Consider the following 17916-nt stretch of genomic DNA (forward strand, 5'->3'; position numbering starts at 1 on the left):
TTTTACAGGAGTGTTTCTCATACCTGGGCTCAGAGAGAAATCAGAATGTACCCAGAACAGAGCAGATGAGCTGACAGCATAGCCAAGCCAGGTACAGGCCAGCCGATACCACCAAGCCTCACGTGAGGAAACTAGAGCTTCAGCTGAGAAGTTGCACCTCAATACCCAAAGGTGGATTCATATTTACTAAGAGCAGGAGATAGTGCTGCCCTGCAAGCTCCTTCCATCTCAAGTGTTTATTTTAATTCCACTTTCCCTGAACTTTCTTTGGAAAGTTCCTTTTAAAAGTCCCACCCTCTCAAGATTAGAACTATGTAAATAAATACATAGAGAGTGGGAGAAACACTTTAAAATGTTAACAGTGTTTGTTTTAGTGTGAAGCAGTCAAGAATTATTTTTTTCTAGTTGCCAAATGCTTGTCTTGTGATTAAATTATTTTTATAAAAACAAACAAAAAATTTTTAACAGAAGAAAAACATCCAAATCCAGGCTATCTTAGTTGTACAGCAAAGTAGGGATTTCTGCCTCTGCTTCTATCAGGGAGTGAGGAGAGACAGAACATGGCAGAAGTCTGGTTTTGGGGGTATCAGAAGACTTAGAATAACCAGGCCACTTGGAGTAGGGATGACAGCCAGCACCTCTGAGCTGCCCCTTCTCTCCTAGAGCCTTCCTAGGGTTTTATGCCCTGGGAGTCATTTATTTCTTCAGAGTCCTGGCTGGGTCGAGAAGAGGGTGACATGGCCTACCTACCATGGCACTTGTGGGATAATACCGTAAAATATATGAGTTGGGCAGTAGAAATGCCAGATGATTTGGAGCTAGGATACCAAACACATCATAAAAGCTCAATCTGCACAAAGGGAAGTCTCTAATGAGAAGCCATAAGGCTTTGTCCTTAGGGTGCCTCCACAAATATTTTAAGAGCGAGTTGGCAGGATACAGAGAAAAATGCTTTGCAATGCACTGACATGGAGGCGGGAGAACCACTTCACAGAATCAAAATTATTGCAACAGCCTAGACAGCTTGGCCCAAACCAAAAAAGATAACACAGAACAGAGCTAACTGCAAAGCCTTACATTTAGACTAAAAAAGGTATATATAGCTGAATGCTGTCTTTTTCCTTACTTCTTTTCTTCTCTCCTTTTTTCTTATTTATCTACATTTTCTAAAGTTTCTACACTAAACCTATATGCCTTTTATAATAAAAAGTCATAAAAAATGACCAAAACATCTGACAGTTTGTGTGACCACAAGTTAATACATGTCAATTCTAAGAAAAGTGCCCATGTCTCCAGTTAGCCAGGTAAAAGACTGGGCTCTTCTCTGCACATATATTTTGGGGACACATTCAAAAAGTAGGAGGCACTAGAAGAGAGAACTCTAGAGGTGAAGAATTCAAAAACAAAGCCCCAGGTCAACGAGGTAAAGGAACAAGTGGGTTTTGCCTGTGAGAATGAAGGGTGACATGATGGCTGATGTCTCCAAATTCCTGAAAGCCTATATTGTAGGATGCGGGGCAAGCAAAACAAAACAAAACAAAAAAACCATCTGGTAATGAAGGCCCAGCTAGAGCCATTAGATGGACATTAGATGGACATTAGAATGGGGCAGATTTGGACTCAGCACCAACAAAAAAACTGATTAACAGTGATGACCAACTAAGGACTGAATGGACTGAGGAAGTACTGAGCTCACTGTCATCAGAGGTGTAGCAGCGGCAGTAGGCCAATGCTTGCTGGAGATGCTGCAAAGGCCTTCTATACCCCATGTGGGGCAGGATGAGAAAGCCTTTACAGCAGTTTCAGGATCCCAGACATCTGGACTCAATCACTGATTACCTGAGATTTCTTGTATGAGGTGAGCACCCCATCCCCCTGGTCCTGCCCACTCAGTCCCCTCCTGGAGCATGGCTCTCACCGTGGGGATGAACTGAATTTCATAGGCATCCACAGGGCCAGGAGCCCGGGTCCACTCTGTCCGAACCGTCGTCTCCTCCAGGAGGTGCATCCTCATGCCCTCAATGGCTGGCACCTCTGCCCAGGAGAATGGGATATGGGAAACTGCTTAGCCCAAGGCAGCCCCACCCCTTACCCCCACCATCACAGGCCCCCCTACTCACAGCCACCCTAAGAGAGCCATCCCAGTTCCCACTCCTCTCTGGGGGTGGGGCAAAGCTGGCAGACACCTAACCAGATAGGCATCTCCTCCAACTTCCCCCCAGCTCCAAGAACACAGAATCTCCCTAAAAGCAACCAAAGGGGCCCCCAGCTTGTTCATCAGAGATCTGAAAGCAGGTCCTGCTTGCAGGTGTGCCACCATGGTTCTGCTGCCCCTGGTAGATACTGGCTCTCTGGCTCCTCTGACTGCCCATTCCCTCTGTATATGACCTCTCTCCACTGTTCCTCCAGGTCCCTGGGTTCCTAGGCCTCAGGTTCTGGCCTTCCCACTGGCTCAGACTCCCAGAACCTGAGGGAGCATATTGGGGAAGGCAGCCCACTCACCTTCCCCGCAGTCTTCCCCTGCAAAGCCGTCTTGGCAGACGCAGCTGCCCTCACGACACTCTCCCCGGCCTCGGCAGTCCCCTGGGCAAGTCCGGATGGCGCAGTCTGGGCCTCTGAAGCCCTCCACACAGACACACTGGCCAGAGCGGCACAGTGCCCGGGGCCCGCAGCCCCCAGGGCAGGCGCTGGCGGGAGGCTCTTCCTGCCCACAGTCCTCACCACTGTAGCCTGCATGGCACACGCACACTCCCTGTACACAGCGCCCACGGCCCCGGCAGTCTGCAGGGCAGGTACGGGTGGCACAAGAGGGGCCAGTGTAGCCTGAGTCACACACACAGCGTCCATCCTCACAGCGGCCACGCCGGTGGCAGTTGGAGGGGCAGGTACGGAGGCCACAGTCCTCTCCCGCGTAGCCCTCCCAACAGGTGCACACACCGTCCTGACACACACCGCGCTGGTTGCAGTCGTGTGGGCACCGCCTCACACTGCAGTCATCACCCGAATACTCGTCATCGCACACGCAGCGCCCGTCTAGGCACTGGCCACGGCCTCGGCAACCTCCAGGGCAGCTGCGCGCACTGCAGTCCTCTCCCTCGTAGCCTGAGTCGCACGCACACACGCCATCCTCGCAGCGGCCGCGACCACGGCAGTCCCCGGGGCACCGACGACTTCCACAGTCCTCTCCCGTGAAGCCCGGGTTGCACACGCAGAGGCCGTCCACACAGCGCCCGCGCCCGCGACAGTCGCCAGGGCAGGCACGCGTGCCGCAGTCCCGGCCTGTGTACCCGGGCCAACACACGCAGCGGCCGCTCTCGCAACGGCCCCGGCCGCGACAGTCACCGGGACAGCTGCGCACGCCACAGTCCTCGCCGCTGTAGCCCGCATTGCACACGCACACGCCGTTCTCGCATCGCCCGCGGCCGCGACAGTTGCGCGGGCAGGCGCGCGCGCCGCAGTCAGGCCCCGTGTACCCAGGCCAGCACACGCAGCTGCCGTCCTCGCAGCGGCCACGTTGGTTGCAGTCGCCGGGGCAGCTGCGCACGCCGCAGTCGTCCCCGCTGTAGCCCGTGTCGCAGATGCATTCGCCGTCCTCACAGCGCCCGCGGCCCTGGCAGTCGCGCGGACACGTCCGCGTACTGCAGTCCTCACCCGCGTACCCGGGCCAACACACACAGTGGCCATCCACGCAGCGCCCACCCTCGCCACAATCCCACCGGCAGCTCCGTGAGCCGCAGTCTTCGCCAGTATAGCCTGGGTCACAGACGCAGCGCCCGTCCTCACAGCGCCCCTTTTGGCTGCACCCCCGGGGGCAACTCCTCACACCACAGTCCTCGCCAGTATAGCCGGGGTTGCAAACGCAGCGTCCATTTTCGCAGCGTCCCCTCTTGCTGCAGCCTCGAGGGCAGGAGCGCAGGCTGCAGTCGTTGCCGGAGAAGCCCGCCCGGCACACGCACACGCCCTGCACGCAGCGCCCGCGGCCGTGACAATCCCCTGGGCAGGAGGGCCAGCCACAGCTGGGGCCGGTGTAGCCGGGGAAGCACACGCAGCGACCACGGACACAGCGCCCCTGATCGTTGCAGTCATCCGGACAAGTCTCAGAGGCTGAGGGTGGGTGGGAAGGATGCACTCCAGAGTCCGTGGAGTCCGAGCAGGTGGGCCCACCCCAACCTGGCTCGCAGGAGCAGGCGCAGCGGCTCAGGTCAAACACTCCATGGAGACTGCAGAGGCTACGTACATCTGTCTGGCCTAGAGAGTGAGAGGAGGGCCTCAGTCTCTCTGGGAGAGAAGCTGAGCCCTTATAGTGCTCCTCTGAGTCGGCCCCTTCAGCAGGACCAGCCTCATTTCAAAAGGCCATCTTAGCTTCCAGCTGTTCCTTATCACTATATGTGGTCTCCCAGAGCCTTAAGCATTTCCTGGGGTAGAGCCGGAGCTGACATTTAGTTAGGCTCCCCTCTCCAAGTTGTGCCCTGGGCTGCACTCACTACTCCCAAAGGTGAGGAAGAGATGCCTTTTTCTAATTCATACCCAGGTCCTTTATAGACTAGCCATACCCACCCAACTTCTCCACCTGCCTCTTTTTCTGTGCCCTCTCCTGCTCACCTGTGCCAGCCTCCGCAGCAGCAGGACAACATCCCCCAGTGCACTGTTCCTTGAGCCCCTTCACCAGTTCCTCCAGAATCTCTAGCCGGACCCTCAAGGCCTGCACCTCTGAAGCAGGGACTGGAGGCTCAGTGCCTGGGGGACAGCCACAGCCAGCTGAAGGGGGCAGGTTAATGCGGTGGGTGAACACCACCTGCTTTTCCCCTCCTTCCACAGTGTGCTCATAAAGCTGAGAAGAGGGGTTCCCCCCTCTTGGCTCTGCTGTGCGGCCCCCTGGCTGAGGAGGGGGCCGTGGGGCTGGGAGTGTCATATTGGAGCGTGAAGAGAAAGGGCCTCCTCTGACTGTGCCCAGTAGCACCAGGAGGGCCAGGTTGGAGGTCAGGAAACATTGGGCTGGCATCATTCAGGAGGCTGCAGGGAGAGAGGGCAAGTGAGAGCAGTTTCACAAAGAAGATAAGATGCCCCACCCCCCATACACACTCACATTCACAGTTCTACCACCCACAACTAATCTACTCAGTTCACATGTTCATAACAATATACATTCAGCCCAACCCTAAGGGATACTGTTCTTGGAGACATTGGTCTCTAACTCACTTTCTGATGTAACTTGGTTACCTTGTTCATCTCTTTTTATGGTTCCATCCACCTAGTCTTTTCTTTGTTCCACTGACACTACAAGCGTACCTTAGCCTAAGGGCCTTTGCACCATATGTTCCCTCTGTTTGGGATGCTCTTCACTCAGCTTTTAAAGATAAGCTCATTTTTATTCAGATCTTAACTCATGTCATTCACACACAGAGGCCTTCCTTGCTGCCCAGCTGGAGCAGTCTTTGACTACTCTATCACGATATCCTGCTTATGTTCTTCGTGGCATTCGCTGCTGCCTGAATCATCTGTATGTGCAGGCACTTGTTTGTCATCCTTCTCTGACTACTAGAATGGGAATTTCATGAGAATAGGGACCTCATCTGTCCTGGCGTGGCACACAGGAGCTGTCCTACACATTGTATGTCTGTGTCTGGCACACAGGAGCTATCCGACACATTTATGCTGAATGGATTAGTGGATGAGTACCTAAGGACAATCCTTCCACAAGGACCTGGATCCTAGCTCCTACTTTCTTCTCAGGGACATTAAGGTGCAGATTATTTTCTCTTTCTTTCATTCAGCTTCTCACTCTCAACTAGATCCTTCTTATCTGCTCTTATATAAACTCAAATATCTCCCATTAAAAAAAAAAAACAAAACTCTTTCTCAGGACTTACATTATTAAGTGTTGAAACTTACTATAAAGGTGAAAGGACAGGCAGAACAGAACAAGGTCCAGAAACAGACCCACACATATGTGGCCATCTGATTAATGACAAAACTGTCATTACAATTAAGAGGAGACAGATGGTCTTTTGATAATGGTGCTGGGTCAAGTGAAATTCCATATAGAGAAAAAAATGGATCTCTACCTTACGCCCACATACAGAAGTTACTTTGAAATGAATCTATTGGACCTAACTATGAAAGGTAAAGCAATATCTTTCAGAACAACATCTTATAGAAAAAAATATAAAACCTCTTTATGACCTTAGAGTAAGCAAAAATTTCTTAAAACCTAACCACACAAAACTTAACCATAAAAAAGAGACTTATACAATTGACCTCATTGAAATTGATAACTTCTGGTCATTGAAAGACACCATTAGGAGAATAAGAAGGCAAGCCACAGACTGGGAGCAAATACAGTTGACCTTTGAACAAAGTGGGGTTTAACTGCACAGGTCTACTTATAAGCAGATTTTTTTCAACTGACCTGCGTAACTCAACCCCACCTTGTTCAAAGGTTAACTGGCAGTTGGAAATTCAAATATTCAGAGGGCTCATTGTAGTTATATGCGAATTTGTCAACTGAGTGGGTTGTCAGTGTCCCTAACCCCCGTATTGTTCAAGGCTCAACTGTATGTGAGATATGTGAGGGGAGATAATATATATATATATATATATACACACACATACACACACATACACGTATATATATATATACATATATACACACATATATATGTATATATATATATGAGAGAGAGAGAGACAGAGAGAGAGAGATTGATTAAAATCCAAAATAAAGAACTTCAAACTAAAAAAAAGGTAAGCAACCCAATTTTTTAAGTTGTCAAAAGACTTAAATAGGTACTCAAGAAAATAATACAATATATCCAAAGGGCCAATAAGCATGAAAAGGTGTATAACATCACTAGTAATAAGGGAAATGCAAATTAAAACCACAGTGAGATGCCATCAAATATCCACCGGGATGGCTAAAATTAAAGGAACTGCCATTGCTCGATATTGGCAAGAATGTGAAACAATTGGAACCCTCATCTATTGCAAGAAGGAACATAAATTAGAGCAACCACTTTGAAAAACTGTTTGGTAGCACCTACTAAAGCATATTACCCATATCCCAGCAATTCTTGGTAAATAGCCAATCAAAATAACTGCACATATCTTCCAAAAGACATGTACAAGAAGGTTCATGAGATTGATTTGTATTAGCCCAAACTGGAAACAACTCAAGTGTCCATGAATAGTGGAATGGATAAATAAATGTGGTATAGTCATGTAATGGAATATTATACAGCAATGAAAAACATCCTTTTGCTACACACAACATGAACGAATTTCACATACATAATGCTTAGCAAAAGAACTCCCCTTCCAAACACACACACCATTCTGAATGATGTTATTTAAATGAGGTTCAAAAACAAGCAGAGCAAATCATTGCTTTTAGAAGATAGGATACAATGACTTTCAGGGATATTATTGACTGGGAGGAGTCACAAGAAGGATTTCTGGAAATGTTTTACACTTTGATCTTGGTGGCAATTAAACAGATGTATACATATTCAAAAATTAATTGAGCTACACACTTAAGATTTGTGCATTTCACTATATCAAAGTTATACCTTAAAATACCTCCCCCAATCTCATACTCCCTCCAGCCACCACATATCTCTCTCCTCTACTTCATGGCCATGATTGTCAAAAGATTTAATTGTACTCATTGTTTCTATATCCCCATATCCCATTCATGCCTCAGTCAATTCCCATCTAGCTTCACAAACTCCTTCAACCCACCACACAGCCTTCCCTAAGGTTTCCCGATATCATTCGGTGTCACAAAATCTAGGAGACATTTGTCTTCATCTTACTTGACCTCTCAAAATCATTAAACACTGTTGACCACATCTTCCATTTTAAAACATTATGTATTTGTGCTGTTGACATGGTAGCCAGGAGAGCTATGTGGCTCTTGAACCCTTGAAATGTGGCAAGATTGACCAAGGCACTGAATTTTATTCAGCTCCCTAGGTGACTGTAATGTGCAGCCAGAGCTAAGACCTACTGTTCTCATTACTCACCTAGGTAGATAACCTCATCCAGACCCATGATCTTAATTTCTAAACTATACTCCAACTTATAAGACTAGTTTAGTCATCATCTCCTCTTAACTCCAAGCAATATATCCAACTACTGACTCTGACTTGGCATCTCCTCTTGGTCACCCCAAATTCAGATTGTCCTTCCTGTACCCCATCCCCTCTCAGTGTTCTCCACTGCAGCTCATGGCCCCACCATTCATCCAGCTTTAGAAGCCAGAAACCTAACAGTCTGTTCAACACCATCATATCTATGTTTACCCATATTTTCTCATAAACATCTCTTTAGTTTGTTTATTTCTCTCCCTCTTAACCAACATTATTGTCTAAGCTACCATCTTTTGCTTGACAACTGCAGTTGCCTTCTAGCTGGTTCCTCTGCTTCCACTCTTGCCCCTTAGAATCTTGAAAAGTCAACTAGGATGTTTCTCTGCCACCTAAGAACTTCTTGGTGTCTCTTCCAAATTCTCTTTGAACGCTGACAGACGGCCCTACATCATCTGGCCCCTGCTGACTTCTCCCACCTCATTTTCTATAACACCTCCCTCCCTCCCTCTCCCCATTCCAGTCCCACTGGCCTTCTTTAGGTCCCTCATACTCTTCCCAGCATGGGCCCCTCTATGTGGAACTCTCTTCCCTTTTCTCTTGGCCTCCTCATCCTTCAGGTCTCAGCTCCATATCACATCCTCAGAGAAGCTTTCCTGCTCAGGTCAGGTCTCCCTATTATCTGATATCACAGCACCATGCAACTCTCATTTGTAGCATTTATAACATTTTGTAATCATATATTTTTATTTGTGAGATTATTTTATTATTTTCTTGCACACATTCAATCTTGCCTGCTGGCCTACAAGGTCCAGGGAGGCAGCCATGGCATCTTTTTTTCTTGGCTACTCTATCCTTGCATCTGTGCTGAATAAATAGTCATTGACTATATGATTGAATGAAAATTTAATTTAAGCCTAGGACTAGTTTCAGGGCTAAAATGAAGGACAGGACCAAGGTCAGGGATAGGACCATGGTCAGGGATAGGATCAAGGTCAGGGATAGGACCATAGACAGTGTCTGGGACTGGAAGTTGGTTAGATATAGAAGCTGGGGCAGAGAACCTGCCAGGTATGGATCCTGGCAGGGCCAGATGGTACAGCACTTTGGGAAACTGGCAGAATCTACTAAAGTAATATGCAAACCCTATGACCCAGTAATTCCATTCCTAGTAATATACCTACCATAGCAGTACTATTTATGACCTTAAACTGAGAACCACCCAAATGTCTTACATGAGTAGACTGGATTAAATAAAGTAGTTTATTCACACAGTGGAATGAAATAAAGCAATGAGACTACTATAGCTATATGCAATAACATGGATGGATCTCACTTATATGGGGTTTAGCAAAAGAAGCCAGGCACAAAAGAGAACGTGCTGTCAAATTCTATTTATATGAAGTTGAGGAGAGACAACGTTAATCTGTAGTGCCACAAGTCAGAAGTGTGGTACCCTGGGGGTAGTAATGACCAGAAATGGCATGGTGGGGGGATCCAGCGGTGCTGAGAATATCCTGTTTCTTGACCTAGGTGCTGGTTAGCTAGTTGTGTTTGTTAAGGCAAAGACTGGAGAACATAGGGAGAGAAGGGTTAGAAAGGAAAGATAGTGGGGTGCTCAGCGTGAGCCAGGAGAGGGGGCTCTGGTGAACACAGGAGTGTGGAGGGGGTGGCCCAGAATTTAATTTGGGAGAAGGGTTAAGGAGAGGTGTCAGCTTGCTTGGCTCTTCCAGACCAGAAAGGCTGGAGAGAGGAGGAGGGCAGGATGCGTGGTGCCTGGTGGAGACAGTGACTGGAGAGGGTGGAAGGGGACAGTGACTGAGCTCGCCCCCCAGCACACATACCTTTCCTGGTTTCTTACTACTCTTCAACTTCTCCTCTGGGTCTTATAAAAAGTTTTTAGGACTACTGGCCATTACACCTGCCCACCAGCCCACAAAAGATGAAAAATTGCTCGAGGGATGGAGTATTTCTACATTACGATGCACACTGCCCGAGAAAGCTCAGGCAGAGGTCTGGGACGCAGACAGCTGCTCTTCTCCGGGCTCCTCGTCCATTCTCTCAGCTTGAGGTGTAGCCTTGGCTATGAGGTGAGGTATCTACCCTCAAATCCTGTCACGCTGTGTCTAAGGCCATACAAATTATGGAGGTGTGTGTGTGGGGGGGTGTGAGATGCACACACAAACACATGTACACACACAAATACACCTGTATATGCTCATTCACAAATACAAATATAGCTTGTACACACATTCGAACACATATCATCCAAATAAGCCTGCATCATTGCAGATGTGTGCACACACACACACACACCCCCACACATACACACACACACACAATCTCCCCTTCATGTTCCCACACATCCAGTCATCAGTGACACCTAAGAAAGCTGACTTCTCACTGGCTCAGAGGGCAGCTGAGAGTCAAAGAACTTAGTCGGGGTGAGGGGAACTGAACAGGAGGCCCTTCTCCAGAGGGAACAGAGGCTATATAATGCCCCACACCCCTGAGGCCTTCAAGAGTTGTCCAGTAACCCTCCCCCCACAATTGTGTCCTGTATCTTTCCCCATGTGGTAGGAGAAACGGGGAGGTCTCTTGCAGCAGACAGGAGAGAAGCTGGAAAGTACTGAGGATGGTCTGAGAGAAGGTGAGTGGCCCCCACAAGCCATATCCCCAGAGCCTCCTTCCCCATACCCCTCTCCTGTCCTGTCACCCACCACCACCACCCCAGTTCCCTACTTCCAACTTTTGGAAGAATTCCCCTCTTCTCAGCACTAGGAAAGCAAGGAACTTGGGTGTCTCGTGTTTCCCCCTCACCATCACCCCTACCGCAAGTGTCTGGGGAGCCTTTCTGCAGTGGGGAAGAGGACCATGGCCTCACCCTCTTGGCATCCTCTCTACAGTTGGAGGGCTGGCAGGGGTGGGGGCATCTTCCCAAGCTGTGACTCAGCTTGCTGAGTATTCATGTTGTGGCCAGTTTTGACACTTCGCTCATCAGGGACTGTAGGTCCCAAGAGGTGGAGAGAGAGGCTGGCTTCTGTGAAGGATGTTCCGTAAGAGATGTCTCCATGCCTCCCTCTGCCCCTCAAGCCACATGAGGGTGAAGGAGAAGGATTCTAGTAGTGAGAGGAAGAAGGGAGATGAGGGGGAGTCCAGATATTTGGTTGGAACAGGGTGGCAAAGAGATGCCAGGCCAGGGTGAATTGGGGGATCCAGATGCCCCTTATCCTGCAGAGCTAATGGGCCAGGGGAATGGAAACATTAAGAGACAGGATTTCCGAAACCCGGCAGGGGTGGGTGGGGGGAAGGGGTGGGTGGGGGAGGGGGAAAGGAATGCAGTGAGAGACAAGAAGGCAGTTTTCGGTCCTGCACTGAGTGACCAGAACTCGAAGGCAAGGAATTTTGAAGAATTGAGGTGCTGGGTCCCCAGGAATTTGTAGGCTGAGCTAGGGAAAGAGGGGAGGAGGCTGGGGATCTGGGAAGCGGGAGGGGACTGGAAGTGGACAGAGGCAGCTGCAGTGTTTCCTACTTGCTTCCCAGTAGTTCCTTTCAGTTCATTTCCAGTTGTTTCCAAGCCATGAAATTCTTTCCAGGCGAGATAAGGGGACTGCCTGCCCCACCCGGGGTGTGTCACGTGTATGGGGGGCGGGGGTGGTTCAGATGGACAGAGCAGGGGGAGCCTGGAAAGGGGTGGACTGAAGACTGAAGACAGAGCCCCCGTGCCCCTGGAGGCATCGCTCAGTCATCCCAGCCCCGCTGAACCGTGAGTCATGGGTGCAAAGCTCTCGGCCAAGAACAAGTTTTAGGATCCTCTCCACAAGCTCTGCGCAGACCTAGGAGTCCTGACTCTGCTCCATTTCAGCATTTCTTAAAGGCTCAAGATCTCTGGTCTCCTTCCCAAGCCCAGCAACCCACATGCTGTCACCTGGGCTGTCCCCGTCTAGATGCCCAAAGAAGCTCCTTCTGGCATCTTCCCAAGCTCTTGCTCATCTGTTCCAGCTAGAGCACTTGGGGTTCCATCTCCACTTTCCTCCTGAGGCTCAGCTGGCCACCAGCTCAGCCTAACTCCTGCTTTCCCCCAGTCCAGCACATCCAGAGCCCCACCTCACCAATAACTACCTCCCCCCTGGTGCCACCACCTGATCCTGTCCAAACCCTGCTCCTCCACCCACACACTGACTTATCCTCCAAGATGCTCCCTCCACAGGGAGTAAAGTCCCTAGTGCATGATCCTATTTCCTCTGCCCCAACAGAAAGTCCCTGAGCTGGGGGCTCTGCCAACCTTTGTCTGGGGTATAGGGGTAGGATACAGATCCCCACTTCTCCCAACTCTTCCCTCAGTCTCGCCAGAGCTCTATTCCTTACCTGGGCAATGAGCGAGCGGCTACAGTGCCTCTGTACCTGTTCCGTGCCCAACCTCAGGAGGCGGGGTCCTCAGGGCAGGGCAGGGTGGGATCCCCGTGGCAGCCCTGAGCTCCCTTGATGTCTCTTGCTTGTTCCCTGCAGCGGGGGATCACTGCGACCCGTCTATCGGGCAGCCAGCGACAGTGAGAAGGAGGGAGCCTGCAGCAAGCAGGGGGAGGAGAAGGGGAGGACCAGCATGAGGTCAGGGAGGGGAAGCGGAGTTAGGGCAGGTCCTCCCACCCCTCCCGCCCCTGCCAAGCCCTCCCAAGACATCACATGCTACCTCTCCTGTCTTCCTGCCATCAACCCCAACACACCCCCACCCCAGGTCTGGGATCACAGAGTCCCATAATATCTTCATCTTACCCCCTTCATCCCTGGTCCTACTTCCCATGTTCTTTCCCCATCCTATTTTCCTCTTCTTCTCCATCCTACTTTTTGCCCAATTTAGCATCCTCTGCTCTCTCATGCCATTGCTCCTTTCTCCCCTCTATTTCTCCACCTGTTGCTCCTGCTCTCAGGCCCTTTTTCTCCTCTCTACTAACATCCTTCCCCATGGTCAGCCCCTCTCTCCTCCTCCCCTGCAAGTCCCCTCCTGCTTCTTCCCAACTGCCACACTGCTTCATCTAGGATCTTGTCCTATCTGTCTGGTGCCCAGCACAGCTCCTCTGTCCCCCACCAATTCTGTCCTGGAAGTGCGGGCAGGAGAAAACCTCCCTCCCAAGCCCAAATCCTTTTCCAATGTGGGACCTTCTCAGGGACTTCTTGTCGCCCGACTTCCCCATCACTACCCAATTGCTCCCACCTGTGCCCTGTCCTGTGGTTGCCTACCCTCTGCACTTGACCCGTCCTGCAATGCCTCTCCCCCTCTGGTTTGCCCAGTCTACCTCCTCTTCTCAGCTTGGGATCACGCTGTTTATTCTTTCACCTCAGCAAAGTCCTAAAGAAATGGCAGATGAGGCTTAGGGACTGGCTGGCCAACAGCTTGGCTGAACACCAGGACATTTAAGACTTGGAAAGGCATTTGGGGTTCAGGAGAGACAGCAAAGGAAAGCCTGAAAGTTAGGAGGAAAGTTTAGTGATGAAGAAAGAGCCAGAGGCAGGATGCAGATATGGGGTAGAGGCACAAATGGCAGTGACGTTGTGGAAAGTGGAAGGGGGCTAATGCGTGGGGGCTGCAGGGAAGCAGGAACAGGGGTAGGGAGAGTTGGGGGCTGGAGGGAAAGGGCACTTTGATCTTAGGCAGAGGTGGGAAGACCAACACCAGAAGGTGAGGCAGCAGACACCACCACATAAGGCTGCTGTTTGTTTCTCTGGCCTCATTTCCCCTTTGGTTGCTGCCCTGATGAGGGCCTAAAACGGAGACTTTTGACGCAGAGGAAAAACAGCCAGGCCAAGGGAGCCGTGATCCCAGGTTTCACACTGAGGATAGAGTTCTTGCTACCCGACTACAAACGTCACTATTGAGTAGCTGCACCAAATCACAAGTGAAAGGGACATGCAGAAGCCTGTATGCACCTGATTCTGCCACTTGGGCTGGGGCAGAGGTGTCTGCATCCCAAGTCAGATCCCCCTGGTCACAGGTATGTAACGTTCCTGGGTCAGGATTCATTGGACCAGCATGTGGCTGTGCTAGATGCCCAGTCAGCTCCCTGTGGCTAAGGATGAAAGCTCACATGGGCTCTAGCGAGGGTGTCCCCGTGTGTATCCGTGTGTGTGTGTGTGTGTGTGTGTGTGTGTGTGTGTGCGCGCGCGCCCGCGCTTGTTTTTCCTGGCTTTGATGGGGAAGATGAAGTCAGAATCTTGAATAGAGCTGGGTTCAGCTTCCTTCCTCTGCCTTGGCCTGAAGCCCCCAGAGCCTGGAGTAGGTAACAGCTTCTGAGATCTCTGGGCTGGGGTTGGGGGGAAAGTAGATGACGGGGTGGGGGGCTGAAACACCATGACATGGGGACAGCAGACTGCACAGAGGGGTCATTTCTGATACCCCCAGGTTTCAGTAATTATGTCCCATGGTCATAACCACTTTTTAAATTTTGGTCCTTTGCCTTATATCTTGCTTTTATGATTTAGGAAGTATGGTCACCATAATAAGTATAGTTGACCCAAAGAGTGGCCAGGAGATCTTGGAGAGAAGTAGGAGCCAGAAGGATGGCCGTGGGGTGTTTTGGAAGCCCACGGCTGGGGACAGGTGGAATGTCAGAATCTCAGAGAAGAGTGAAGGATTCCAGAAATTTACAAACTTACAAGGCAACTGAAGCCATTGGAAGCTTGACAGACATAATTCTAGGTTCTGAGATAATCACTGTTTAACCTTTGATTCCCCTGGATTTAAAACCCAAGGAATACAAATTTGAAAGCTCCTAGGTTTCAGGCTTTCTTGTCTCTCCAGGAGCTTATGTCTCATATATGTTTGTATCATCAGGAAAGCATCAGGCCTTATGTAGTGTAGGTACCTGATAAATTATAAATTGACTGGAAGAGGATGGGGAAAGTGTGTCTGGTAGGGAGCCCCAGGCGCAAAGGCAGGGAAGCCTAGTTGTAAGAGCAGGGTCACCGTCACTGGGGTGTCCTGGGTGACAGGTAGAAAGGTCTGGGTGCTATCAAGACCTGTCCATGTGCTCTGGATGATCTTAGAATTCTCAGTCCAGGTGTCTTCAGTTCTGGGCCTCCATCCTTGAATGACCTCAAGAAGATAAGGAATAAAAGACATAGAAAGGGAGGAAAGGGAAATACAAGGAGAATGGAAAGAAGACAAAAAAGAGTAAGGGCAATTAAGGGCAAGGACCTGAAGGATAAGGAAAAGGGAAGGAAGACAGGCCAGGGGCTGCGATCCAAGGAAGCAGTCCCAGAGAGGGGAAAGACAAAACACATTTGGACTGGGCTTCAGTTTACAAAACACTTTCCTACACAGTGCAGGCATTATATTAATCCTACTTCATGGCCGAGGAAATAAAGGTTCAGAGATGTTAGGTGACTTGTCCAAGGGACTTTCCTGGTGATGGTGAAGTTGGGCCTCAACCCAGGTTTTCTGATTCCAAAGCCTGTATTCTCTCCCCTCTTGGAAGAAGAGCCCAGGAAAGATTAAAGACTTAAGGCAGAAACAAATGAAGGGGCTTCTGGAAGAACTAGTTTGAGAAGGATGGATGGATGATCTGGATTTCTGAAACTTCTTTCAGCATCCAATTATTTAGATTCGCTTAGAAGAAATTGCCAATTAATAAACAGGGGGTCTTCATTTCATCACTGGGATCTGGGGGTGGGAGACGGTAAGAGGAACATGAAAAGACTGAACCTGAGATGAAAAATGATAGAGAATTAAGAGGCTTGGAGGCAACAGAGCCACAGGAAGAAAGATTTGGACCCTTAGAACTTCCTTTGCCTGGAGACATGGGTGTGGGGAGAAGGGAGGAGGGAGGACATTTCTATCTCGTGACAAAAGAAAGTCACACAATTGTTTTGTTCTCTGCTCTGGGGTGGGTGGGCGCCCTATTTACCAAAGGAACTGAGGTTGCTGTGGCAACCACACATCTGGGCTCCGGAATCCAGATGTGCTGTATCCAGAAGCCATAGCAGAATGATGAGGCAAACATTAGGCTCTCCAGTCCTGGCCCCCACAGCTGGGGAGAGCAGAGGATTGGAGTGGGAAGCAAAGGGAGAAGGGGGAGGAAGGAGGAAAGGGGTGAAGTGGGGGAGAAGAGAGGAAGTCATGGAGAGGGACAAAGAATGTGGACAAAGCAGTGGAAAGGGAAATGGAGGGAGGGTGGCATGAAAAGGGAAGAGGCGAGCACAGGGTGAGCAGCAGGGGGAGATAAGACCAAGAAAAAAAAAAAAAAGGGCGAAGCAGAAGAGGTGGAAGGGAAAAACACCAAAGCAGCAAGAAACAAAAAGATGAACAAATAATGGGTCAAAAAGAGGTGGTAACTCACAGTGGGGTACAGGGCAAAGGCAGGCAGGAAAGAAATCTAGAAAAAGGAAAGCAACAGAACATTAAGATAAAAAGGGCCTGTGACAGGAAGGGCCAACAGAGGTACGGAAATACTGAGGTGGCCTTGGATGGGGGCTGTGGCTGGAGATCCTCATGGGCCCAGAGAGTGGCAGCCCAGAGACTGCCCAGCCTCAATCCACCATGGCATACCCACTCTCCAAGCCTCTTACCCTTCCTACCACCCCACTCCCTCAGCCCAAAGTGTGCCTTCCAGTTCATACCAAAGTGCCAGCTGTCCACTGCCACTCAGCTAGAGAAGCTGCATGTCCCACCCCTAGTCTGAAATGCCAATATTTCAGGCACTTGTGTGAGCTAGGGTCAGAAAACAGAAAGAGTGATGGGACAAGGAACAGTGATAGACCCAGACGGGACAAGACTAGAGGAGAAACAATGTAAAAAAGGAGAAATGTGTGTCTACTATGGACCAGGCACCATGAATACCATCTTTCATCTTCACATCAACCCTGACTAGTAGGTAGGAGTATCCCATTTTACAGATGAGGAAACTAAGGCTTAGAGTATTTAAGTTACATAGCAGGGACATCCACTAAGAAAAACCACCTCAGGTGATCTGCCTCAAAATCCTTGTCCTCTTTGTACTCATTGCTTGGATAAGGCCAGAGCGATCTTGGGGCAGGAAGACCTTGGGGCTGGCTGAGGAGTCAGGGTTGCCCTCTAGAGGGAAGAGAGGCATATTTCCTGGGAGCCCTAATTCCAGGTTGCCACAGTTACTCAGTCTGTTTTCACCCCAAACACAGTAATGGGGAGGGGGAGCCTGGCTGGACACATGAGGTTCTCCACTCCTTCAGGCCTGGGCTTGTGGCCCAGGTGGCCCCTGTCCAGTCATCTGGGCGTTGGGCCCAGGCCCAGCCCACATCCTCCAACTGACCCAGTATACTCCTGCAGGGCTGGGCCAGAGCTGCTGATGGGGATCCCCACAGGTTGAGCGAGACTTGGGCCTTCACCCTTTCTCCTGCTCCCCTTCTCCCTAATTAGAAAGCACAGGCTTTTCTGCCAGACCCACTCTTGTTTTCTTCCTTCAACTGGACCAAGTCTCAGTCTCTTCCAGTTCAGAGCCAAGAAGATGCTCAACATCCCCCTTCCCTCCAAACACCACCCCTTCTCCACTGTGGCCCCTCCTTTCTGGCTCACAGCCCTTTGGCCCCAGCTCGGTTGTTTGTCCTGGAAAGCGAGGGAAGGGAGGGAGGACCTGTTAGAATGCAGGGGACCCAGGGAGGCTGCTCACTCCAAAGGGCGTGGGGCCCCCTGTCCTTCCTGTTTACTCAGACACATTCCAGGGATCTGTATCCTCCTGGCTGTCACATCATGGGACATCCCTTCCCCCACCCGACACCTCCCATAGACATCCTAGTGTTGCATGGGCGGGTCCTAAAGGATGACATGAGGTCTGTGATCCCACACCCACCCCACCCCAGAGCC

The 17916-nt window shown here is 50.2% G+C and overlaps 1 protein-coding gene across 6 annotated transcripts in view; it reads right to left on the reverse strand.

The window, feature by feature from the left end:
- Positions 1 to 17851, reverse strand: part of TNXB (tenascin XB) — a 60329-nt gene extending 42478 nt beyond the window's left edge. For 2 of the 6 annotated variants that reach the window (XM_036238339.1, XM_036238340.1), the window contains exons 1-5: positions 13323 to 17848; positions 12453 to 12650; positions 4603 to 5013; positions 2503 to 4248; positions 1919 to 2034 (exon numbers count right to left, since the gene is read on the reverse strand). In XM_036238339.1, the coding sequence (XP_036094232.1) occupies positions 1919 to 2034; positions 2503 to 4248; positions 4603 to 5005 (2265 nt within the window). In that variant the 5' untranslated portion in view covers positions 5006 to 5013; positions 12453 to 12650; positions 13323 to 17848. Of the gene's footprint in view, positions 1 to 1918; positions 2035 to 2502; positions 4249 to 4602; positions 5014 to 12452; positions 12651 to 13322 lie in introns of all 6 variants that reach the window. The other 4 variants (XM_036238360.1, XM_036238337.1, XM_036238332.1 and 1 more) reach the window with 4 other exon arrangements.
- Positions 17852 to 17916: the final 65 nt, after the last annotated feature.

This window comes from Rousettus aegyptiacus, unplaced genomic scaffold (genome assembly GCF_014176215.1).
Source record: "Rousettus aegyptiacus isolate mRouAeg1 unplaced genomic scaffold, mRouAeg1.p scaffold_m13_p_1, whole genome shotgun sequence".
Classification (NCBI taxonomy): Eukaryota; Metazoa; Chordata; class Mammalia; order Chiroptera; family Pteropodidae; genus Rousettus; species Rousettus aegyptiacus.